The sequence below is a fragment of the Spermophilus citellus genome (genome assembly GCF_964194105.1).
Source record: "Spermophilus citellus genome assembly, chromosome: 6".
Lineage (NCBI taxonomy): Eukaryota > Metazoa > Chordata > Mammalia > Rodentia > Sciuridae > Spermophilus > Spermophilus citellus.
This window is the reverse complement of record NC_138187.1, coordinates 11,486,151-11,511,555: the sequence shown is the minus strand read 5'-3', so window position 1 is coordinate 11,511,555 and position 25,405 is coordinate 11,486,151. Positions and strand designations below refer to the sequence as shown.

General features: G+C 47.9%; 2 protein-coding genes across 8 annotated transcripts in view; one reads left to right on the top strand and one right to left on the bottom strand.

Annotated features, from left to right (window-relative positions):
- The window catches only part of NDE1 (nudE neurodevelopment protein 1), a 40,395-nt gene extending 24,021 nt beyond the window's left edge, over positions 1-16,374 (bottom strand). The window contains exons 1-4 of one of the 2 annotated variants that reach the window (XM_081297137.1): positions 16,232-16,374; positions 8,552-8,676; positions 7,461-7,614; positions 2,847-2,995 (exon numbers count right to left, since the gene is read on the bottom strand). In XM_081297137.1, coding sequence (XP_081153263.1) covers positions 2,847-2,995; positions 7,461-7,614; positions 8,552-8,676; positions 16,232-16,330 — 527 coding nt within the window. In that variant the 5' untranslated portion in view covers positions 16,331-16,374. The remainder of the gene's footprint in view (positions 1-2,846; positions 2,996-7,460; positions 7,615-8,551; positions 8,677-16,231) is intronic. The other variant, XM_081297136.1, reaches the window with a different exon arrangement.
- A 4,185-nt stretch (positions 16,375-20,559) lies between these two features.
- The window catches only part of MARF1 (meiosis regulator and mRNA stability factor 1), a 38,726-nt gene continuing 33,880 nt past the window's right edge, over positions 20,560-25,405 (top strand). For all 6 annotated transcript variants that reach the window (XM_081300141.1, XM_081300142.1, XM_081300139.1 and 3 more), the window contains exons 1-2: positions 20,560-20,690; positions 24,118-24,319. In XM_081300141.1, the coding sequence (XP_081156267.1) occupies positions 24,176-24,319 (144 nt within the window). In that variant the 5' untranslated portion in view covers positions 20,560-20,690; positions 24,118-24,175. The remainder of the gene's footprint in view (positions 20,691-24,117; positions 24,320-25,405) is intronic.

Here is a 25,405-nt window from a genome sequence, read left to right as displayed (position 1 = left end):
AGGGCTGGGAATGTAGCTTAGTGGTTAGGCACCCCAGGGGTTCAATCCCTGGTGCCAAATAAAAAAGAAGAAAAAGATTATTCTGGAAAAAAAACAATTTTTCAATGCAGGACAAAAGGTTAGTACCAAAAATGAACAAAGAACTCTTACAAATTGACAAGAAAGGAGGTCCCACTTCTGATAAAAATGAGCCAGTTTGTATCAGACCAAGCCTCCTACAGATTGCAAACTATAAACGCTGGGGAAAATGTGCAAAGACAACTATCTGAAGGCGCTGGCAGAAGCAGAAGGCAGCAACACTTGGGAGAACATGACCCATTTCCAAGCTTCAGACCTAAGGCCCCACAAGAGAAATCCAGCCACAGGAGAAAGCCTTGAGTGCTGCCCACACACTCTCGCCACCTCTCCGGCGGATCCCTAAACCGCCTGTGCATGAGGCAAACTCAGAGCATCCAGTAAGGGTTTAAAAAAACAAACAAACAAACAAAAAACAAAATAGATTTCAGTTAGTGCCCATCAGACGGGAGACAGTTTGGAATGTAAATTCAGCCAAGTTATACTTGAAAAAATAGACCAAAGAACAAGATAATAACAGTAAGAAAATTCCACCTAATATGTGAATCACGATGTCCAAAATATTACCCAGAATTGCTAGACTTGTAAAATGCAAGAAAAATGTGATCCAAGTCAGGAGAAAAGGCAATCACTGGAAAGCAAACCTGAGACAACCCAGATGTTGGAAACAGCAGAAAAGGATTTTAAAATAGATATTGTAACTATGCTCAAGGATGCACAGGAAGAAATCTCAGTAGAGGAATAGAAATTATATCTATGCACATATGAACCAAATGAAAGTTCTTGATGTGAAACATAATACATCTAAAATCGAACATTATTTGATACAGTTTAATAGCAGATTAGAGAAGGGAACTCTGTGAACTTGAAACTAGAATAATAGAACTGTGCAATTTGAGAAGCCAAGACAAAGAACTTAAAAATCACACACACACACACACACACACACACGTTCTCTCCCCTCTCTCTCTCTTAGACCTAACAGTATCAAAAAGACATGAGTTTAACTGGTATCACAGAAGAACAGGAGAGAAAGAATGGCAGAGAAGAAAATTTTGAGGAAAGACTGATCAAAGCTAAATTTGGCAAAAGACAAATGTACAGGTTAAAGAAACTCAGCAAACCCCCATCAGCCTAAGTACAAATAAAACCTCAGCCAGGAGTGGTGGTGCACACCTATAATCCCAGAGGTTCAGGAGTCTGAGGCAGGAGGATTGCAAGTTCAAGGCCAGCCTCAGCAACTTAGTGAGACCCCGTTTCAAAATAAGAAGGGCTCCGGGTGTGGCTCAGTGGTTGAGCACCCTTGGGTACCAAAACACACACACACACACACAGCGAGGTGCCTTCTAGTCCACCCTGAACACCAGGAAACAGAATCTGAGAGCAGCCAGAAGGCAGCACTTGACACTTGGGCAGCAACGTAGGAATGACCTCCAACTGTGATCAGAAACGGAGGCCAAGACAATGAAATCACCTAGAGGTGCTAGTCGAAAACACAAAACCAAAGTCCTGTGGACTCAGAACCCACACCTAGTGAAAACACCCTTCATGGAAGAAGGCAAAGATATTTTCGGATAAAAGCTACGCCACCAGAAATCCTAAGGACGTTCTTAAAGCTGGAGGGGCGTGGAGTCAGATGGAAATGGCTTCAGGAAGGAAGGAAGAGCACCAGAAATGATAAATATGTGGGAGACTATTTTTCCATCCTCTTAATTTCTTCATATGACTTTTTAAAGCAAAAGTTATAACAATGTAGTATGAATTCCTCAGCACTCCTAGATGTATCAGATCTATACAACAGATTTGTAGATGCAAAAATGGAAGAGACACAATATTAACTTAAGACTGAAAAACTGGAGATGTGTACAGTCATCCCCAAAGCAACCACTAAAACAACAGAAGGAACTCTGTGGAAAAATCAAAGGGCTCCGTATCTCAGTAGGAGTGTGGGCTTCATGAATGGGAGCATTTTTCAAAACTAATTGAATTGTACACTTGAGATCTGCACATTTCATTGTAATTTATATATAAATTATTTAATTGTACATATTTATAGGGGTACATAATACTTTTAATATTTTTAAAAAGAGTTTTCTTTAAATGAAAAAGTGCCTAGAGAGAGAGTAATTATACCATAAATATTGTGTGGGGCTGGGGATGTGGCTCAAGCGGTAGCGCGCTCGCCTGGCATGCGTGCGGCCCGGGTTCGATTCTCAGCACCACATACAAACAAGGATGTTGTGTCCACCAATAACTAAAAGAAATAAATATTTAAAAATTGTCTCTGTCTCTCTCTCTCTCTCACTCTTTCTTTAAAAAAAAAAATATTGTGTTCTGCTAAACCACAGAACATCAGTTTAGGGAATACTGTTTTGTTAATGTGTTCCTTTCCTGCCTACCTCAGGACCTTAGCACATGCTCATCCTTCTGCCTGGAATGCTTTTACCTCACTTCCCTTCCTGGATAACGGCTATTCATGCCTTCAGTCTTGGCCTAAATGGCATTTCCTGTGGGAGGCTTTGCCTGACCATCTCCCACCAATGGCCAAATTAATTCATCCTATTTCAGTCCCCCAGCTCCTGGCCTTCCAGCATTTCTTGCTGTAATTAGCGAGCTCATGCCTGCCTACTGTCCGTTTCCCCCACGAGACCCCAAAGGGCACTGGCTCTGCTCAGTCACTGCCCAGCTCTCTGTGCCTGGTGCCAACGTGCTGGAGTAAAGGGCAGGAGGAAAGCCACCCTCCTCCCCCTGTCCTCTCCCTCCCAACGCACCGTTTTGCTCTTTCCAGGTCGTCGTTGGCCTGCTCCAACTCCCGGATGTACTTCTGCAGCTGATCTCTAATGGCTCTGGTCTGCGCCAGGTCATCCTCTAAAGCGGAGATCTGCCGGTAGCCCTCAGAGTGCTGCAGCTCAAACTTCTCCTAAGGATAAAACCAGAGAGGGTGAGCCACGCCAGTCTATCTTCCTGGTGCCTCCTTCCAACGCTCCGGGGACAGGAGCTCCCCTGGGAGTGGGCGCTGGTTGCTCTCTGTGTGTCCCACCCGCACCCTTCTTCTCTCTCCCTCCCATCACCCCCATCTCCTGCCTAGGCTCAGTCAACAGGAGCTCCCTCCAGACTCTGGAATCCTGGGAGTGACAGAAGATCGTGGGGACAGGTGGCAGGCATGTCCTGACCTAGTGCTCCAGCCACATGCCAAGTGCTTCCTGCTCCCTCCCACCCCCCCACAGCATGTGGTACCTGCCCACTCCCAAACCTGGTCCCTACAGCCCCCAACCATTTAAGGTGTCCATGGACAGAGGAAGCCTTGCCCAACGTGCGTCCTGCACCATCGAGTAGGGGGGACCACAGGTGCTTGTGCATCAGGAGTAGAGGAAGGCATCGGGCAAACAGTGTGACAACATCCTTTGACCCAGGACAGTCCCCTACAGCACAGGGGAAGTTACGGGAAACTTTTGGGCAAGGAGGGAGGGAGATCAGGAAATGGAAAGAAAATGATCACTAAGTACCAGAGGAAGCTTGGGGTGACTGGCTGGTACTTTCCAAAGTCAGGGAATCACGGGTGGCGTCTCAGGGACTGGCTGTGGCCCACTTGGGGCAGTTTACATGTACTGCGTGTTGATCTCAGCGCCAGCCTGAGGTGTGGGGACTGAGGCTCAGTTACACAGCCAGCCCAAACCCACTGGCTGCAGACGACCCAGTCAAGACTGAGCCCACCACTTGAGCTGGTGGTGTTAAGACGACCCTAGCCAGACCTGGTGGCAGATGCCTGTGATCCAGCGACTTGGGAGGCCAAAGGGGAGGGTCACACATTCTCAGCCAGACTCAGCTACTCAGTGAGACCCCGTCTCTAAATAAAAAGCACCGGGGTTAGAGCTCAGGGACCAAACACAGTGACACTCAGCAGCCCTAAGCCACTTCATTCCAGGTCACTGACGTGCCGACCATGCTTTCTCCTACTTTTGCTCGTCTTTCAAATTCCTTTCTGCATCAACACAGCCTTCCCACACTTGCTTCTGTATTTTATTTATGTATTTGATTTTGTGGTGCCAGGGATCAGCCCAGGTCCCCCATGTTAGGCAACGGCTCTACCCCTGAGCGGCACCCTCAGCCCCACCCCCTTCCTGGATTCCACAAACACATGAGAGAAGACACGTCCCACAACGAAGGCCCAAGGTCCACTGGGAAAGTTGAAAACAAAGGCCAGCTTCTCCTCCACTCAGTCCAGTACACAGAGCTGTTGCTAGACACGGTCCGGATGCGCTGGGGGGTGACGTCATGGTGCTTGGGTCCCAGAACAGCCAGTTATTCACAGAGTGATGATAGGAGGGCATTCCATACCCTCCTGCGGGCTGCTGGGGTCCCTCTGCTGCTCCATCCCTGGCTGTGAGCAGAGCGAGGGCCTGGACAGGCCGAGGCGGCCCGGCCAGTTCCAAGGTGGGGATCTGACTGCCCTGCACCCTTTGCTTGGAGCCGTCCGTCTCTAGGCACACCGGGGTCCCAGGTCATCACCGCGACTCCACTGCAGGTTCCGAGAGGATGCAGGGAGTGGACTTCTCTACCCCCCCCCCGATTCAGATGGTGTCCTCTAAACTGCGGACATAGCAAGCTGTCCTGTCCTATTGCGCCTTCACTTGGGGCTGATCAGAAGGAGCTGTCAGCTGACGGGGCCTCAATAGCTGCTCTGATTCCTGCCAGGCGCAGCTTCAGCGCCATGAATGGGCCACTTGTCCAGAAGCCCGTCGCGCGAGCGCGTCTCTTAGGTGATGGACAGATGCGTACTGGGGACAGCGCATTTGTCCTCGGAGGTATGTTTCCTCCCTGGGAGGCTGTGCGTCTCCCTCCTGCCAGTGGTTGTGCTGAAAAGGGCTTCTGCAGGCTCAGGCTTAAAGCAGCTGATTACTCAGTAACCAAGGGACACTCAGCCTCCAGGGAGTCCCGCGCTCTCCAAACCACAGGGCGGCCTGCAATCCTTCACTCTGTACAGCTTTTGTCCCCGAGTCCTCTCTAAGTTAAGAACCAAGGCCACGGGCAGAGGTCAGGCTGTCACAGGAGGGAGGGAGGTGGACCCGGTGCAACACAAACAGACCACCGACACTTGGCCCTGGGCACTGGAGGCAGAGGACGGGCAGGCGGGTCTCAGCTCCCTGCTGGTGTGAGCGGACGCAGGCCTGGCGTGGCCAGCTCCACTGCTTCTCCGGGGAAGTCAGAGATCCAGATTTTTCTACACACCTTAGATTGGGATGTTAAATATTTTTTAAAAACCTAAAAATAGACATTTTACCCTTGAGAGGGAAAACTGTAAACAAACATCTGAAGTCTGGTTAATGCGAAGCCAGCCGCAGAACTCAGGGGAAGATGTGCACAATCTGCAACTGACTTTGAAATGCATCTGAAAATAAGATGGCGGGGGGGGGGGGTAGACACAGAGGAGGCAGGATGGCAAGGCCACGGGAGAGACCAGGAGGCAGACATGCAGACGTCCCCTGGAGAGGTCTCCCCTTGCCGGGTTCTTGGAACCTTTCAAGGTAAATGCTGGGAAAAAGTAAAGGGTCCAGCAAACATCCAGGGCCCGGATGGACCTGTGTGTCGATGGCCAGCCTGGGCTCTCTGGTCTACTACATCAAGTGGGGACTTCACTGTTTAGCCTCCAAGGTCTTGGGGACTTTCCGGTCCCTTCTCTGAATCCCCAGGACATGTATTGGTCTTGCTCTTTCCCATGCTCAGGAAGGCCAGGGTTCCACCTGCCACTCACCCTGTCCTCTCTGACACAGGTCCTGGGGAACTTCTCTCACACACCCCAGCCCCTAAGCACCACATCGCTGGCTGCACACAGAGACAGACACACACCACCCCACTTCCAACCCCAGCTGAAGTCCCTCTCAGCTCCACATGAAGCCTTCTCCAACCCACACAGACCTTCCTCGTAGAAGCTCTCACAGCAGAACGATGGGACAGAGCGCCATCTCCCTAACTGCCCGACGTGCCATGCAAGTAGGATTAGTTCAGAATGAACCCCACTATTAGGTACGCCTAGAATGCACTCAAAAACTTTTTTAATTTTTTTTTAAGTTGTAGATGGGCACGATATTTTATTTATTTATGTGGTGCTGAGGATCGAACCCAGTGCCTCACGCGTGCAAGACAAGTCCTCTACCACTGAGCCACAACCCCAGCCCCTAATAAAAACTTTAAAAAAAATGTTTTAAAATGTGTTTGGAGAGAGAGAAGCAGACAGACACGTACAGACATGTCAGGGCCCTGCCCCCAAATCACTGAGAAGTGGAATCTCAGAATGGTGGAGCAGAGCTGGGGTAGACAGGATGGGACTGCCCCGGTCTGCCAGGCATTTATGAAGCCGGCTTGGTGGTCCTGACTGGCAGCCAGGCTGCGAGCCAGTCTCTGGGGCACAGGATGCCCCCGACGGTCATCTGCTAAGTCCTATAGAGTTCACAGGAGGCACGGTCTTCACCCGTCAGAGCAGGGGCTCCCCGGGCTCAGCCACATCTGGAGAGAATTTTGGCTGTTTCAACCCCAGAGATAAGGAGATGCCCACTGGTACGCGCTGGAGGGAGGCCAGGGTGCCCTTAGACACCCACAATGCACCATGTGGCTCACACATCCAGACGGCAGCTCCCCTTCTCCATAGGGACACATCCGAGGCATTCAGCCATGCCCCAGACTTCAGACAGTCTGCGACCCTGTGTGGAGGTGTTCTATCTCACACACACACCCCTAGGATGAGGTTTCACTCATCCCCTTTAAGAAATTAACAACAGTAAAATAGAATAATCACAACAATAAAGCAGAATAAAAGTCACTCAAAACTATTGTTTTGTCTGGAATTTTCCATATAATACATTCTGGGGTAATTAAGACCATGGAAAGTGAAACTGCAGACAGGGTGACCGCAGGGTCTGCACTGGGAGACGTCCCCTTGCACTCTAACGAAGTACCCGTTCCGCAGGCCTCTGCCCACTAACGACACCCGTGAGCCGCAGGTGACCAAGAAGCACTAGAAACGTGTGACTGAGGCATCGAGGGCTGGGTTCCCATTAACTTCCATTTCAACAGCCACCTGTAGCTAGGGTTACCATCTGGTCAGCACAACCCTGGGCCTCATGATGATCAGCAACTCTAGTGACCATCCAGCATCCACAAAGAGCTCCCTGCCATGTGCCCTGGGAAATCAGCCCAGGGCTCCAGGAAAGGCCTTGGGACACGGGTGTGACTTGCTTCCCATAGAGCTCCATCCAACAGGGACACAAAGTGCACTGACCACCCCTCCCCCAGGACTGCAGGAGAGGGACCTGGTCTTGGCCCACACCCCCCAGCCCGTCCTTGCTGCAGGCCTGCCCCTGCCTGAGCACACCTCGCCCAGCCCTCACCTTGACCGTCTCCAGCTCCAAGCGAAGGCGGTTGTTCTCTGACAACAGGTCCCGGTTCCTGGACTCGATCTGTTGCAGCTGTGTCTCCAACTCAGCTTCATATTCTCGGCTTCCCTCTTGGAATTCTCGAAGTTCCTCCTGCGTATTCTCTGCCCTGCAGCAGAATCGCCCAAAGTCAAATGATGATTTATTGAGCACCTAGTATGTGCTGCACTGTGCCCGTCACTGCAGGACATGGATCACCTCTTCACTGACAGTACTTCCATTTTACACACAAGATGTGGTTTAGACAAGATGAGTAACTTGTCTAACCATCACACAAGAAATCAAACAGAATTGGGAACTAACTCCCATGTACCCGACTCCAAAGCCATTTCTTAACAAACTCACCATTCGCTCATTCAGTCAGCATATACCAACATGTAGCAAGTATACTTGGGATTTTGTATCCTCTGCAGATTTATTTCATACATGTATCTCCATGATAGGCCTGTCCCCAGCCCATCCCAAAAGTCTGTCTGGATTCTCAATCCTTAAAATTCAAAAGACTTGTTCCCTTCAAAACCAAACCTGAATAAACTTTAAATCAAACTAAGAATAAAGAAATGAGAGGGACTGGAACAAGACCTCACATGGAGATCCTAAGAGTCCAACAAGGACAAGCACTGGACTCACACACACAGCTCCAGACGTGCCCACTGGAGCACTGGCTTCCGATTTTAAAATCTGCCAACAACCTAGTTTGTTAGGCACAGGGGAAAGTTCTTTTCTAAAAACCCCATTTATAACTGAGTGCAGCAGCATCCAGGAACTGACTGTTGGTCACAGCGGCCCAAGTTTCCACCCTCGCAGGTGGCGGGGCGGTTAGGCACAGCCCTGCAGCAGATTCCAGCTCTGCTCCTCGCTGGCCATGACCCTGGGCAGGAGGCTGCCTTCCCCGAGGCTCTCTTCATCTATAAAACAGGCGACAGCGGCTCCTTCAGGGGGCACTTCTGAGTGTGAGGTGGGCCCTTCACGGGGCACGTGCATGACGGGCCAGCAATAAGAACTCTCCCAGGAGCAGGAGGCCAGCTGGGCTCTGCAGGACTCACCTCTGCTTGTAGGTCATTGCCAGATCTTTCCAGTAGCTCGCTTCTTCCTCCTCGGAGCCAAAAGTCTTTCCCGAGTCTTCCATGGTAGAAACGGGGAAGGGATCACACTTCCTGGGGCATGGCGTCTAGGAGAGAAGGTTTCAAAGTGACGGCCCGTATTTTTAACAACAATGACCAATTCTTGAAGTTGATTCTGGATTAAGTGATAAAATATTGCTCCCAAACAGAAACTAAATCCAAGCAAAAAACAGCCCAGCTGTCACATTCCACGGGTTAAGATTGATGTATGTCACTCCACGAATCTTTACTGAGCACCTACCATAGGACCCCGATAGCCACACAGAATGTCCGCAAGACCCCCGCTACCCCCAGGGGGCCGTGTACGTGGGGGAGATGTAAGGTACCACCCGTGGTGAGTGCAAGAACACATGCACAGGACACCGTCACGTGACACGGACGTCTATGTAGAGCACATGTTGTGTGTTTGGACATGCACAGGATCAGAGAAGCCTCCACCACAGTGAAAATGAGAAGCGTTCCTGCAGTGACCAGGATGCTTGGGGAGGGAGTCCCCAACTCAACCTGAGTCAGGAGGGGGACCTCCCGGGACAAGTGACACCTGAGCAGCAGGTGAAAGAATATGAAGGTGCAGGAGGAAGAGGACACGAAACAGAAGGAGAGAGAGTCTGTTGCGGGGCACTGAGGAAGTCAGGAAGGCCGAGGTTGAGGTTGGAGGCCAGGAGGATTAAAACAGAGGAGCTAAACCAGTGGGCTTTTCTGACCTGTTAAGAAACCCAGGGGCAGCTCTCTCTGCTTCCTGCTGCCATGATTGACATCACTCTCCTCCACCACGCCCCCGCCCCCACGATGCTCTGCCTCACCTCAGGCCCAGGGGAATGGAGTCAGTCAACCACAGACTGAAACTCTGAAACTGGAGCCCCCAAATAAACTTTTCCTCCTCTTCTAAAAAAAGCAGCAGCAGCCAGGCAGGGTGGTGCACACCTGTGATCCCAGAGACCTGGGAGGCTGGGGCAGGAGGATCACAAGTTTAAGGCCAGCCTCAGCAACTTAGTGACAGCTTGTCTCAAAATAAGAAATAAAGGGCTGTGGATGTAGCTCAGTGGTTGGCAGAGCACTCTGGGTTCAATCCCTAGTGTCACCAGGAAAAGAAATATATCAGGAACCAGCGCAGTGGTGCACGCTGTAATCCCAGCAATTTGGGAGGCTGAGGCAGGATTGCTTGGGCCCAGTTTGAAGTCACCAGGACAGCATGGTGAGATCTCATCTCAAAAAATAAGCAACTTTTTTTTAAAACTAGGATCCCAGGACTTATTACATTTGGGCGGGGAGGGGAGGAGATGGAGGTATCTCCTGGGTCTAGCTCTGGCCACGGGTACCTCAACTATCCCCATCACCAAAGATGGAAAGTACCAGGAGGAGAACGCTGTGTGGGTGGGTTGGGGGAGACAAACCCTGTCTGGGGTATTTTGGGTTTGACTCGTCCAGGACACAGTTAGATGCGACAGCGGACCCGAAACTCGGGGCTGAACTCTAAGCCGACGGTACAGCTGGTTCTCCCCTTCTTCTTGGGACAGAATCCTCAGAGTCTCACGTGGACCACGTGTGGCACTTGGGGATGCCAATGCTGGAAAGGCGGGCAGAGAAAGGAAAGAGGAGAACCAAGGAGGAGGAGCTGTCCTAGGAGAGGACAGTGCAAGGGGACATTCCATAGCAACCAGGACACAACAGAGAAGCAGATAAGAGCTGGAAAATATCCAGGACACTGAGGGACATGCCAGTCACAGCAGTCTGAGCCTGAGTTTCCATGTTGTGCAAAAGAGAAGGAAGCGGAGCACAGGAGAAAGAGCCTGGCAGGTGACAGCAGGTGGGGCATGGAGTCAGGGGACCAAGGAGCTGGAGGAGGGAGCTGGCTCCGAGGGCTCGGGCTGCTCCAATCTCCACCAACCTGGGCTAATGGCTTGTCAGCTCCCTGTGGCTAGACCTCCTCTTTCTCTGATGTCACAGCCCATCTTCTGAGTTGGAGGCCTTGAGCTTGCCAAACGTTAGGAGTCCACATATGATGTCATCAAGGTCCTTCCCTCCCTCAGGCTCCTAGGGGTCCACCCTGCTGCAGACATAAGACGGGTATGGCCAGAGTGGCTGACGGATAGATTTTTTCCCAGCCACTCATCTTTCCCACCATCTTGCTGTGACCGTGCCCCAGAATTCCCCTGGGGAATGCACCCCACTCTGACTGCATGTGGTTCGTGGATTCGATATCATTCTCTGGCTCTGGGAGACAACCTAGTCCTCTGGCATCAGTGACTAGCACGGGGATGGCTAGACCCAGGTGAGCACTGTCACTACTGTGACACTGACTGGTACATGAGCTGGGCCCAACCCAGGCATGAGCCAATGAAAGAGGGACCGGACCCAGTGGTTGAACCGATGGCTGGCGTGGTGGCTGGACACAGCCAAGGACGGACGGGCTGCGCCACAGGAGCCATGGAGTGCCTGCCTTCCACACAGCTCCCCAGCAGGAGACGCTTCCCACCGGGGTTGGTCAATAGTAAGTGGCAAGCTCAGGATGGCCAGTGCACATCTGGCCGTCACCGTGGAGAGCCAGGCTGATGAGAGTACTGCTGCCACCCCTGCACTCCGTCTCAGAAGATTTAAGGACAGGAGAATCAGTTCCCTGTGGGTTGGCTCTCTGTCACAGACAAGACCTAATCAATATATGGAGAGAACATTCTTATTGCTCAAAGTAAAAACAGGTAGAGCATTGATGAAAGAGTAAAGGGTAGAGGGTGGCTTGGCGCAGATCCGCAGCCAGTCGCTAACTTGGCCAGGCGCAGTGGCTCACACCTGTGATCCCAGCAGCTCAGGAGGCTGAGGCAGGAGGACAGCAAATCAAAGCCAGCCTCAGCAACTTAGCAAGACCTCGACTTATTTTAACGCTAGGGACATAACTCTGGGGTAAAGCAACCCTGGGTTCAATCTCCAGTACCAAAAAAAGAAAAAAAGAAAGAAAGAAAGAGTAATTGACATGGTAAGAAGGCGTAAATCCAGACTGAACACTCTCTGCTCCAGCTTAAGTTCAAAGGAGCCCAGTTCTCATCTAACATGTAGTTACCAAACCAGTTCCATAACCTCAAGAGCACAGAGTTCATGCATCTATAGATGAGCGCCATGTGCCCATTAACACACTGGTGACCCCATGGAGGCCAGTCTCAGCTATGTGGCATAGAAGACAGCACACAATTGGGTGAGGTAGTACCTACCACAGACTAACTATTCTGACTGTTCAGAAAAAAATCACTCACAAGATCCCAGGTGACCAGTCCCCTGCTTACTTCTCTAAACATCTCCTACCTCTTATTGGTTTTGTCCCAAGCACACTGTCTTCACTCTTGCCTGAACACACCACAATTGCTCCCACCACAGGGCCTCTGCACTTGCTCTTCCCTTGGCCTGGAATGTTTTTGCCCCCAAGTCTCTGTCCAGCAGGCTTCCTTCTTGCCATTCAGCTCTCCAGTGAAATGTTGTCCACAAAGAGACCATATTTAAATACTCTATCAACACTCCCCTCCAACTTTCACTAAGCTACTAACCTCTGCTGCATCTTATTTCATCACTTTTGAGTTTTGTTTATCTTCTCCATGAGAATGTCAGTTCTTGCACAGCAAGCTTTTTCATCCCCAGTGCCTACAACAGTGTCTGCATTCAGTGAATGGGAACCAGGGAGAGATCGAGACTGATAACTGGGAAGGGCTGTGAGCAGAAGGAAAGGCAGCAAGCAGAGGCCTGAGGGAGGAGAGAGGCACTGAAGCTTGCTCACACCTGTAAACCCCAGACACTATCACAGAACCTAACCCACTCTCCCCAGGTGCAGCTGGGAATGGTAATGAGAAGCGGTTGGAGAAGATGCAGCGTGGGAAACCTGCCCACCCAGGGTCAAGTGATGAGCAGTAGCCCCTGCAGTTACTGGAGTTCAGAGGCTCCTCCTGCATGCTTACAAGCCAGTTTTAGAAAAGGGCTTCTTAAGATCTTTATCTTAGCCAATGAGGCTTAAAATTGAATCCTCTGGAAAGGATGTGAGATGTGTTTGGAAGTGATGTGAGGGTGAGTGGGTGCGTTTAATTATAAACAGGCCAGAGAGAAGGGTCCAGCCTTGACCTTCAGGGACTGATGAGAAACCACACAGACCGCGGACTAAGTCAGAGCCTGCACAATCCTATATGTCAACTAAAGGACAAGGGGCACAGGAATGGATTTCAACCCAAACCCCACGCATTCTAAAAGCAATAGTTAGTGAAGAGGAAAGAAATTCTGAAGAAGTGGGAAGAAGTCTAGTGTAAAGAAGCAAATATATATATGTGTGTGTGTGTGTGTGTGTGTGTATCTATACACACACACACACCAGGGATTGAGCCCAGGGGTGCTTAAACACTGAGCCACATACCCAGCCCTTTTTGAGACAGGGTCTCAGTAAGTTGCTTAGGACCTTGCTAAATTGCTGAGGCTGGCCTTGAATTTGTGATGCTCCTGCTTAAAAATATATTTCCTTTTGCCATTTGGAATCTGGCTTGGAAAGTCCTATGGCTCTGCTCTCTGCCACAGAAAGCAGGCTTGGTGACTCACGAAGGCTCTCTCCTTCCAGGATTATCTACTGACTTTTTACCTTGGCCTTCTACTTGCTGTGGACCAGGCATTTAACAAACTCCTTTCAAAGGACACTAGCCGCCTCAGGCTGTTCTGCCCTAAGAGGTAGGCAGCAGCTGAAATGGATGGTAGAGCAGGAACATGGCACGCGTTAGCCATCTTTCAAGGGGCAAGTTAGTGGTAGAAGCAACTAGAACCAAGTGCAAGGCCTTGCAGGAGTTGCAGACACACTGACTGGAGGTCAGATTCCCTCATTTCATTTGGCCTATGGTCCTTTTAAAGACACTATAGAAGGCAGGTGTTGGTTCATACCAGTCTCAGCATACACAGCTCTGTACCTTCTATCTTTTTTGGGGGGTGTGGGGGGGTACTGGAGATTGAACTCAGGGGCACTTGATCACTGAGCCACATCCCCAGCCCTGTTTTGTGATTTATTTAGGCACAGGGTCTGAGTTATTTAGCATCTCACTTTTGCTCAAGCTGGCCTTGAACTTGTGATCCTGTCTCAGCCCCGAAAGCTGCGGGGATTACAGGCATGCGCCATTGCACCCAGCTTGTAACTTCTATCTTAAAAGTGGATACTACACTTACTTCACCTGTGTGCAGATCTTCCTGTCAACATGTCCAGAAGCTCTGCATGCAGCATGCAAAAAACAAACTAGGATCCGGTGGTACAGAAACTGTTTGGCATCACTTAGTACTCTACCTCCTATAAAAATTCTATAAAAATTCATTTCAGTATTTTTTGCATGATTAAATGGAACAGGAATGTCTCAAAACACACTGGAGACACACACCTCTGATTTCAAAACTCTCGAAAAAATAAAGTGGTCCCTCTTGGCTTTCCTCTGAGCAAAGAAAGTCAGCACAGCTGATCAGGATCAATACACAGGTAGAAACCATCAGAAATTAACTGGCTGCCCTTCTCCACCCAAACCCCACCTCCTTCCCGATCAAAACAAGTGCAAGAGCTGAGGGAAAAGGGAGGGAAGAGAGAGAAGTTGGCAAGTGTTCACACATGCACCAAGAGCCTTGTTACCACGCAGGCTTTGCACTTTGCAGAAGTGACATCACTGGGGCAAAAATCAGTGAAGAGTCAGCAAGCCTGGTGTCTCTTTGTGCCTTCAAGGTCTATAATGATCTACCTACAAAAGTACTGAAGCATGCAAGGACAGGTGCTCAGGGATACACCCTGTCATTCACTAACATGGAAAACTGGAGAAACCTAAGTGTCAGCAGAAGACTGATGGAAAACTGCAGTTGTTGAGAATTACATGTATGCATACAGAAGCAAGCTCCTGGTGTGTTGAAAGAGGGTCGTTCTTGTTTATCTTCCTCTCTCTGCAACACTGTTAGAAAAGGGTCTGGAAGGAAGTGCCAGGGTAGGGGTAGAGCAGGCACCAAGATAACTACTTGTACCTGGCACACTTCTTTACTCTAGACTTTTACAGTAAGCATGTCATTTTTGAAATTTGAAAAAGCTTATGCTAGGGGGAAAAATAGCTATTGTTCCAGGATAATTTTACTCTTTTGAACCAAGATGCCAGGGAATTTTTCCTACTGTCTTCCCCTCCTCTATTCCTTTTAATCACTTCTTGAACGCCTGTCTACTATGTGCACTGCTGGGAGAGGCCCACAAAGCAGTACTAGCTGCAGGGACAAACTTTCTGGGCACTGGCAGGATTAAGTTAGGAAACTGTCTTGCAAAGGAAGGGAGTGTAATCTTTCTGGGTTCACAAGTTCTAAGGCAAAGAATACATTTCGGAAACAAAAATAACGTCCTAACAGAGTGAGCCAAGTTAGGATACTATTATCCAAAATGGGATAAAATACACAGTTCAGAGACCCATAGGACTTCAAGGGCACAGATCATCAGCATCTAATGATCACAAAAGACGAGCTGAGAGGAAAGATTAAGTTTCAAAACCGGTGAGATACCAGCGAGGTAGGGGGAGGGGCAAGGGTGGTCAGATAACAAGAGGCTCTGGGAGTAGCGGGGTATTCAATTACGCTTCAAAGCACCCTACTCAAGTCCTAAAACGCCATCCTAGCCCAGAATACATTGAAACAAAACCAGGCTAGAAAATGACAAACCTGGGCACAGCACACGCTGCCAGGGCCCTTTCTTTAGAAAGGAAGTTAAAAGGGGCCTCGGGCTAAAAGTAGAAAGAGGCACAACCTGGTACGAACCCTGGACAAAGAAGACTGGGGCGCTCAGGCTCTCGGGAGGCCGAGAACCTGAGTTGACTTAGAGAAGATAAAGTACCTGCCCCAAAGCAGTGTCCAGGTGATGGCGGGGTTTCCCAGGACCTCGGGAGGCGGGTAAGCCCAGCCAGCATTCAAGCTGCGGAATAAGCGTTTTTCACCCTTTATTCAATCCTTCCCCAAAGTGCTGTCCCGAGAAATCCGAACCGCCCCGCTGCAGAGGTCTGAGAAAAGCGGGTGGAAGGAGACTGCTCCAAGGGAGGGAGGTGCAAAGGAGGGGGTGGTTTTTGGAAGGAAGCCTGCGCTCGGGGTGAAAATGGGGTGGGGACATGGGCACGAAGGCGGAGCTGGCGCTGGGAGTGAAGGAATGAGGGGGACCAGGGGCCCGCAGGAGAAGCAGGGGCGGGAACGGGCGGGTGGCGGGATGGAGGGGCGGAAAAGAGACGAGGGGCGTCTAGGAGGCGACCTCGAAGGAGGGAAGAGCGGTAGAGCGGGGCTGGGGAACCAGGAGGGCGAGGTGACCCAGGAAGTCCCCAGGGCGGGCAGGGCAGCAGGGCTGGAGAGACCAGCGCAGAAAGCGGAACGAGGTTGGCCACCCGAGGAGCCGGGCGCCAGGGGCACGCGGTGGGGGGGCGGAAAGTTAGGAAGCGGGGCTCGGGGAAGGCGCGGTGTTGCGGAGCCCGGGCAGCGGGAGAGGGCGCGCAGGGTCCCTGCAAGGCGGCGGTGGGGTGCGGTCCCGCGGGCGCGGGCGGGCGGGCGCCGGAGTGTGGCGGCGGCGGCCCTCACCCCGACCCGGCCGCAGCTCCCACTTACCGGGCTCAGGCGCCGAAGACCCGGCGGCCCGGGCGGCAAGGGTGGCGCGGCCCGGGTCCTCGGATCTCCGCCCCGGCGCTCGCGGCCGGCGCCGCCCATTGGCTGCCGCGCCACGGGTCCGCGTCCGGCTCGGCCAATCAGCGCCGAGCAGCGCGGTTTGGAAACTTTTTTCCCAGGCCCGGGCGCGGCGGGGCCACGCGGCGGCTGCCCCGCGCGGGAGGGGCCGGCTGCTGGGCGGCGACTGGCCGGCCGCGGAGAAGGGGCCGGCTGCGCTCCCCAGCACCCGGGGACGGGCTTGTCCTCGCGGGCCACGCACTTCAGGAAAATACGCCGGCCTCTTGGACACCGACTGCCTTCCCCTTCTTCCCCTTCCCCCCAATCTGAAAGAAGGGCAAAGACCCAGGCCCGCCGAGGCCACCAGTGTTCCGTGTCCTTTCCAGTCCTTTCCACCCAGAATAGAATCGTCAACTTCATTGTTTGCTTCAGAGGCAGCCCAAGAGCTTGACTTTGAATCCTAGCTCTGCCCCTTGCTAGCGGTGTGCTCTTGTGCACGTTATTTAACTACGCTCTCAATTTCTTCTGTAGAAGGAGGTTAAGAGAACTAAGGCAGTTAGCATTTGTAAAACGTTTAGGTCAGTCAGCTTTGCACATAGTATGTACAATATACGTATTTGTTAAATGGGGTTTTTGTAGAATTATTATGTATCTCAGGCACACTAACTTCTTGACAAGCTTTTTTTTTTCTTTCGTTTAACTCTCGTGACAGGTTAATTGTTCACTAACAAATATTAAGCAATTTTATGTACTAGGCACTCTTAGACACGATGAACAAATCAGACAAGTGCTTATATTTTTAAAAGAGAAAGGCATTAAACCAGTAAGCGAATAAAATAATTTCGGGTGTCATGATAAGTTACGAATAAAACAAAGTTGTGATAGAAAAGGGATGAGCGGGGTCATTTCAGATAAAATGGTCAGGAGAAGCCACTTTAAGGATGGAGCTGAGTCTTCCCGGGCCCCCCATGATGGGAACCACAGGAAAACACTTTCACTGTACTTATTTTAAAAGATTATTTTAAAAGACAAAGGTGCGGGAAGTTAAAGGAGTTGCCCAAGGTCCTACAATTAGTAACTAACAAATCAGCATTCAAAACTGGCTCTCTTTGATTCTGTTTGATTTTTTCACCATAAACTAGAGGCAAAGAATCCCTCCTGCCTCCCTGCTACAATTAGAATGACCTTTCTCTAATAATTCTTTGACTCCTTGCTAGTTCCTTAAAGAATCTCAGACACACAAAAGGAAACCGCAACACCTACATCAACAGGGTAAAGGAAAGTACCAAAGTGTTTTTCCAGAAATTTCCAATCTGGTCCCAAACACTAACAAATCATTTGCATATGGCTTGACATTCAGTCTGATGCCTTTACCTTCTAAATTTTACTTGACCTTTAGAACTCTAAGGTTTCTGGGCAGGAAGTAATCACCCAGTTCCTAGACAAGTTGAAGCACAAACTGGTGAGGTAATGGTCTTGCCTAAATGGAAATGATCAAATTATTTGCACTAGTTGGTTCTCATTTTCCCAAAGTTTCCATAAAGAACAGGGAAGGATACTGAAATGATTATCGTTAAAAGTTTTATTCAGGACAAAAAATTGGGGAAATGGATTTGTCATTAGGCAAAACCTTTTTTTTTATTTTTTAAAGAGAGAGTGAAAGAGGAGGGAGAGAGAGAATTTTTTAATATTTATTATTTTTTTAGTTCTCGGCGGACACAACATCTTTGTTTGTATGTGGTGCTGAGGATCGAACCTGGGCCGCACGCATGCCAGGCGAGCGTGCTACCTCTTGAGCCACATCCCCAGCCCTAGGCAAAACCTTAAAATGTTTGGTGGACTCTAAAACTGTTTCCCTCTTTATCTAATTAAAAATAATAATAATACTGTTCAAATCAGTATACCTGGTTCCTTTCAGCTCCTTCACTGCCAAACCTGGGGGCAGGTTTGCTTGAGTTTTTTTTTTTTTTTTTCTTTGCAGCTTTGAGATATGACTCTGTAACAGAGAGCTCAGTTTCTCTCCTTAGAGTCTTCTGTAACAGTGGCCCCTTCGCCTTGTGAATATAGCCTTCAATGCTCTAAGGTTTACTTTTTTAAAAAATATTTTTTCTCTCTTCTCCCCTCTCCCCAACAAGATTAGGGGGACAGTGTTATCTTTTCTTCCCCTTGAACACACCCATTACAGTAAGGAGAAGCCTGCTGAAGATCTGGGAAATGAACATCTCCCAAATTAACAAATGAATTCTAACAAGCTAACTGGGTGACCTAGGACCCCCCTACTGGAATGTAACTCTTGAAAAGTTCCTTTAAAAACCCCCCGTCCCTCTCGATCAGGAGTGTCACAGCCTTTGGGACAGGATTCCCTTGCGTTTCTCCTTTGCTAGTAAAGCAATAAACCTTCTTTTACCTTTTTTCTCAAAATCGTGTCCTCATTATTAAATTGGTATTGGTTGGCATTGGGGACAGGAACCGAGCTTTTGGTTACACTTCCACCATAATTTACCAATTCAAAACACTCAACCTAACATAGGCAGGAAAGCAGTTACTGAGGAGAAACCCCTGTAACAGCAGCTTGGATAACTGAGAAGCCAAATCAAATGCAAAGTAGCCACTCAAATAACAAAAAAATAAGTCTTCATCCTTGTTTCATAAATGTGGAAGTTATTATTTGGATAAGGAAAAACTTAGCCTCTATTAATTTAGTTCTATTTAGTAAGTCTATCTGTACTTAACATATATCTTAAGAGAAATTACTGTTTCCTTGTTTATGTTTTTAACAAAATCTTGTTCGGAAATACTCAACTAAAGTTTAAAAGGAGGGGTGAAACCATCTAAAAGAGTAGCATATTTGTTTGATACTTTGGAAAAAAAAAACATAGAAACACGGTGGTTTTTCATGTGTTTCAATTCCCACTTGGAAAATACTACCCAAACACAGACACAATGAAGATCTACTCAGCAATATTAATAAATACCTAAGCAGGCAGATGATGTTTACTTGCTGTGTGCCTTCTGGAAAATTAAATACAGGCACAAAGGGTTCTTCAGGGACATGTTGGATCTTGCCCTTCACAATACATGTCTACAGCGACGTATTAATCACCACTAAATACGAATTGCCCAATGAAACCACCTCATCCTGAAGACTTCAGTTAAAAAAAAAAAAGAAAAAGAAAAAAGTTCTCATTTAGTAATTTCTACTTACTGATTCTTTTGTAAAGTTAATTTGTTTCTCGGCAAACTTAAAAGTAGAATGTTTTGAGTAATATTCTGCTAGCACATTCTCAACTGTGCCTAGACTCAGATAATTAGTGCTTTGTTTTTCTCCTAATTTGCAACAGGAAATACCGAGCAGCTGGCAGTTTTAGAAATCACCCATTTGGCCTGATGAAACTTAAAAAAAAAAAAAAAAATCATATCAAGTGAAAAATCGTGAGGTGCCACTGAAAAAACACACCCACAGCATGTTTATCCGCTAAAACAAAAAAGTGCTGTTAGTTTCACAAAGCTTTTGTAACTGTAGGGTCTCCTTTTTTGTCCACTGTCAATGGAAACGTTGTATTCATTTGTAACGAGCTCTGGATCAGGGCTTTTAAAAACACGATTTTTTAACTGAGGTCGCCACGGCCCTCTTTTAATTGTTGGTGACAGTATCCAGCGTTAAGTCTTCGCACGCGCTTTATTGGTGCCAGCTGGGTCGAAACTGCAAGCAAGCAACCGAGGACTTCGCAGGGAGCCCGGGCGGCAGGTTTTCTCCTCCTCTCGCCACTAGGCTGCACCAGTCGTAATTAAGGACGCCGTGACACATGCGCCATTTAATTTTTAAAAATAAGTAGGACTGTCACGTGACCGGGCAGGCGGGGGCGGAAAGCCCAAGCGACCGAGTCTTTCAATGAAATCCCGTGCACATCGCTTGGCCCCCCAAAGACCTTGATTCTATTAAATCCCGTTCGGCAGGTTTTTCCTCGGTTCTGCCCCACAAGCTCCCCCAATTCTCCGCTTTGAGGTCCCAATCGCCTCCACCACCTCAGGGCAGGGGGGAGGCCTTCTTAAACTGGGGGTTTCTGCGGAGAAATCCCGGGCAGCCCCCCGGGAAGGTCCCTATTTAGGGGTTTATCGGGAGGGGACTGAGCCTGACGAGGCTGCAGGGCCGCGAGGCCCCGCCCCCCCCAGGGGTTCCCAGCGTGCCCCGCGCGGCAAGGACGCGGCGGCGGGGGCGGGGCGGGCGGCAGAGAAGGGCGTCGGTTTTGCGACAGGGGCGGTGCGGTGCGGAAGCGGAAGTGGAGGGTGCGCTTGGCGGCGGCGGCGGGAGCTGCGGAGTCGGGAATCAAAACAAAGGGCCTGGGGGGGGCGGGGGGAAGGCGGCGGGGCCGGAATGTGAGCGGAGGTGGAGCCGGCGGCCGAGGTGAGTTTGCTGTCAGCGCTGGGACTGGACCCTGACAGGCCCACTGCTCTGGGGCCGCCGGAGCTGGACGAGGGGCAGTGCCCCCTCTTCCCCCACCTATTGCTGGTGGGGTGAGAGGAGCGGTGGCTAGTCCGAAGGGAAGGAGTGGGACCCGCGGCACGGGCTGCTTCCAAACAGTCGGCTGGTCTCCCCTTGAAGTTCCTTCACTACTGTCACTGTTATGCAGACGTTCCCCTTTGGGGTATTTGGCTCCCCGTCCGCACCTGTCTCCCTGCTCCCTATTGGGCCCTCCAGGTGAGAGGAGCAACCTTCCCAGAGGGGTATGCAAAGTTGGAAAGTGAATAGAAAACGTTAGGAATGGGTGTTTTGCAAGCCTCCCGAGCATTTTGCATTCAGGTGGGTCTTTCAACAACCTGTAGGGTGGTCGCCTTGGGGTTTCAACCACTCCCCCTATAATTGTATGGGACCTCCTGATACCCTTTTTAGAGTTTCCCAAGCACCTTTTCTGATTTTACCAAGAGATTTTCAGCTATGTTTTTATGTTTTGCACTTCCCAGCATCTCTGAGCGATAGTCTTCTGCTTTGCATGCAGAGAAATTGAAAATTAAACGTTCTTATTTGACGTTTATTGAGCTCATCATTTGTTCAACAGTCATTTCTTGCTATATGCCAGGCACTGTGCTAGATGCCGGAGATAATAATGAATAAGAAAACATCCCTGGAATGTTGTCCTAGAGTTTACATTCTAATGGGACTAAAAGAGAATAAAATAGCAGGTAAAAAAATAAGAATAAAGTAGCAAGGAGAGATGTGGAAAAGAAAAAAAAAATGGTGATGGAGTGGTGTGGGAGCCCAGGACAAGATAGGGTGATAAGGGAAGGCCATTTGCTAAGTGTTCCAAATGGATTAGCAACTCCTGTAATCAGTCCTCTGAGCAGGGTACTTTTTTTCCCTTTATTTTCCCCTCCCCCCCCCCTCTTTCTTTTGTATGAAAGGTAAGAGAAGGGACTGTGAGGGTAAGAGAAGTTGTAAGTTGCTCAAAGCTGGTCAGCTAGGAAGAGATGGAATTGGGGACAAATATACAGAGTGACATCACATCCTGTACTCTCAGGCCACTATCTGAATTGTTCAAAGGCCATGAGAGAGAGAGACTGAAGGGAGATTCCAACTTAAACAGCCCCTTCTTTGGCTACCTAAGTTGCTTAGGAGCATTCCTAGAAATATTGGAAAAATTTCAGGGTGCAGGCCGTCAGCAAGTTTTTACTTTTATTTGCTTGTATTAAGCAGTATTAGAGGCAGCTTGGTGTGGTGGTAAGAGTTGGGCAAATCTAATTTTGCCCCTTTCTGCAGTAATTGTGTGATCTCTGACTAGCTACAGAATCTTAAATTTCTATTTCTCCCTTTATGAAATAAGACCAACCATTTCCATTCTGCCTCACAGAATTACTGAGGGGGGGGGGAAAGTTTATGTAAGTGGATCCATTCCTTATTTTTCATCATTATATTTCTTGTGCTTTAATAAAATATAAGCAAATATTTGCTGAATGAGGAAATAAGGTTAAGTGAAAATGCTTTATAAATTCTAGTTCAATTTGGGGTTTTTGCTTTGAAGAGTTTTGAGAGAGCATATTAAAATTGTTTATACTGGGAACATCACAAATTGTTAGGGCACATAAAACCTGTATGTAGGTGGTAAAAACAAGTATCATTATTTGATATTAATATTGGCATTTCCATCTCTCTCTCTCTCTCTCTCTCTCTCTCTCTCTCTCTGATTAACCACTTCCAACTCTAGTGGGTAAATTTTGTGATTTCTTAATTCCTTCATTCAACAAATATTTACTTTGTATCTACTGTGTAACAGGCCTGTTTGTGCTTAGTACAAGATACAATGATGAAAATGGGTATTGAATGATTTACTTAAATCATTTTATCTGCAATGCTTTGGGGTAGACCAGGGAAAAAATTAGCCACATTTTACAGAGGAGGAAACTGTGTGTGTGTGTGTGTGTCTTGCAAGTGCCCTGGGAATTAGACTCAAGGCCTTGTTAAGCATGTACTCTAACACCACACCCAAGCCCAGAAAGAGAAACTTAATGAAAATTTGAAGCTTTGCTAAATAGGCCAAATAATTAATATTTTAGGCTTTGTGGCCCGTCCCTGTCACAACAACTCAACTCCGCAATTGTGCAAGAGCAGCAGACAGACAGCATTTAAATGAATGAGTATGGCTGTGTCTCAATAAGTTAACTTAATGGCCACTGAAATTTGAATCTCATTTAATTTTTTTTCAGGAATTAAAAAAATGTAAAATACATTCTTAGTTCACAGGCCATTTAAATTATAGGCAGTGGGCTGGTTTGGGCACACAGGCCAGACTTCTGCTTTATGTGGTCAGTTCTCATGTACCTTAGACACAGTATTTATATAATTTCTCAGCTCCTCCTACCATGTAGATGTTAACATCTCTTGGAAAGAACATCTTATTAGAGATAGAACTAAGAAGTTGTTTACTGTATGCTTAAATAGAATTTCTGATAATGAAATTAATCCCCTGAAAATGGCCAGTATAGGTAAGAAAGGTGGTTGTTGGGACATTGTGGTAAGGACTTAGAAATGAAGTTTAGTCTTCCTCACCATTGGCCAGCTTCCTCCATGAATGGTGGGTGTGGATTGATTTGATCTGTCTTTATTGTACGTTTAAGACTTGTAAAAGTGTTGTTACAGTGGAGCAAATACAGCACACCTGTGACTTGTGGTTGCTTTGTTAGATTTTTTTGTGTGTGTGGTGTGTCATATTGGACTTTCATCATAAGTAAACTGAGAAATTGGTTGGATTTATTCTGTGCAGAATAGAATTCAAAGTTCACAGTGCTCATATCAGAGACATAGTGGTAGAGGCTGATATTGTGTTATTTCTTTTAATACAGTTAGATTCTCTATTCCATCATCTTCTTTACTCTTCTAGGCAGAATCTTGTGAGGGGAGAGAGAAAAAGAGAGAGTTAAAAATAACTTTTAAAAAGTCCGCTTAGGGCAGAGAAAGTTGACTCTAGCCAGGTGAAGAGAAGTCTCATTCAGGAACATGAAAATGTCTAAGATTAGGCTATTTTTTCAAGCATGTCAGTGTTTAAAGAAAAAATAGGACTCAATCAAAACTCATTCCTATTTGAAGAGCTATCAAACACAAGGAATAGCAGTTTATAGATTTTATAAAAATCAGATTGATGCTTTTAGATTTTAAGCATAAGCAGTCAATCAAGTTTAACACATTTTAGTAGCTTGTAAGGTGCTATGATATGCATTCTTTTGTTCTTTCAGATTTGAATCATTGACAGCCATTGCGTGGTACATGTTGCAGTTATATTTAATATAAAATTTGTCCTTATATGAAGAAATAACAAGGAAATGTCACTTGCTCTTAACAGGGTGGAAGAATGAAAGAAAAGAAAGATGAAAGAATGTTGAACCACTTTGCATGGCTGTATGATGGAAGGAAACGGAACTGAGAACCCCTGCAGTAGAACACTTGGATGGCTTCAACAAGATAATGATGCTAAGCCATGGCTTTGGAAATTCTCTAATTGCTTTTCTCGTCCTGAGCAGACGTTGCCACTTAGTCCCCAAACGGTAACTATGTGCAAGGACTTAGCAAACTCCTTGTGTGACTACATGAGAGGTCCATTTGGTCTGACACCAGTCTCTTTCCCTGGAGTCTGTGCCAGGTGTTCCTGTATTGCCCGTTGTAGAATGTTGTTATTCCTGATGCAATGAGGGTGTAGTTTTGTTTTTTTTTTTTTTTCTTCATTCCTGTATTCCACTCTGAGTGATAGTAGAAACTTTAAATGTTAAAGTTAAAATTTTGGGAAGATTTGTTTCTTAATATAGTCTTAAATTCCAAAGATTGTGTAGTAAAATCAGAGGAAAGTGCAAAATAAATTGTATTACACTGGAGCCTTCTGAGGGTTTTGAGTCTCATGACTTAGGAAACATTGACAAGACCGTATTGGCATTCTTTTTTATTCAGGATTTCTCCTGAATGTGTCTTATGAATTCTCTGTGGTGGTGGTAGTGCTCAGCATGAAACACAGGGACTCACATGTGTGGAGCACATAGCTTACACTGAGCTGCGTCCCCAGCCCTGTGCTTGCTTTATTTTTTCATAGTGATTTTGACATTTTCTGATTTCATGCACTCCTGTTACCACTTATTTTCCTTTTTTCTATTGTACTTGGGATTCAAATGAGACTTAAAAAAAATCAATTTGGTTTTCTGTCTTCTCTAGGTTTTCACTGTATGTTTTTGTTGTTGTTAATGATGCTTTTTACTATATAGTTGTCTTTGTTACAAGGCATCAAGTAATTTGGGTCATTTCCAGAGTGCACCGGTTTAAGGACAGTTGACAAGGAGTGTTGGCATCTCAACAGGGATTCCTGGGTTGTGATCTGGATCTGGTCCTTGTAGAGGTCACCCAGTTCAGAATTGCGTTCTCAGCATTACCTCAAACCCTGGGTTTTGTTGGTCCCAGGGATGCTTCACCACTGAGCCACATCTCAGCTCCTTTTTATATTTTATTTAGAGACAGAGTCTTGCTAAATTGCTTAGGGCCTCACTAAGTTGCTGAAGCTGGCTTTGAACTTGTGACCCTCCTACCTCAGCCTCCTGAGCCACTGAGATTATGGACATGCGCCAACTGTGCCTGGCTCAAAAGTTGTT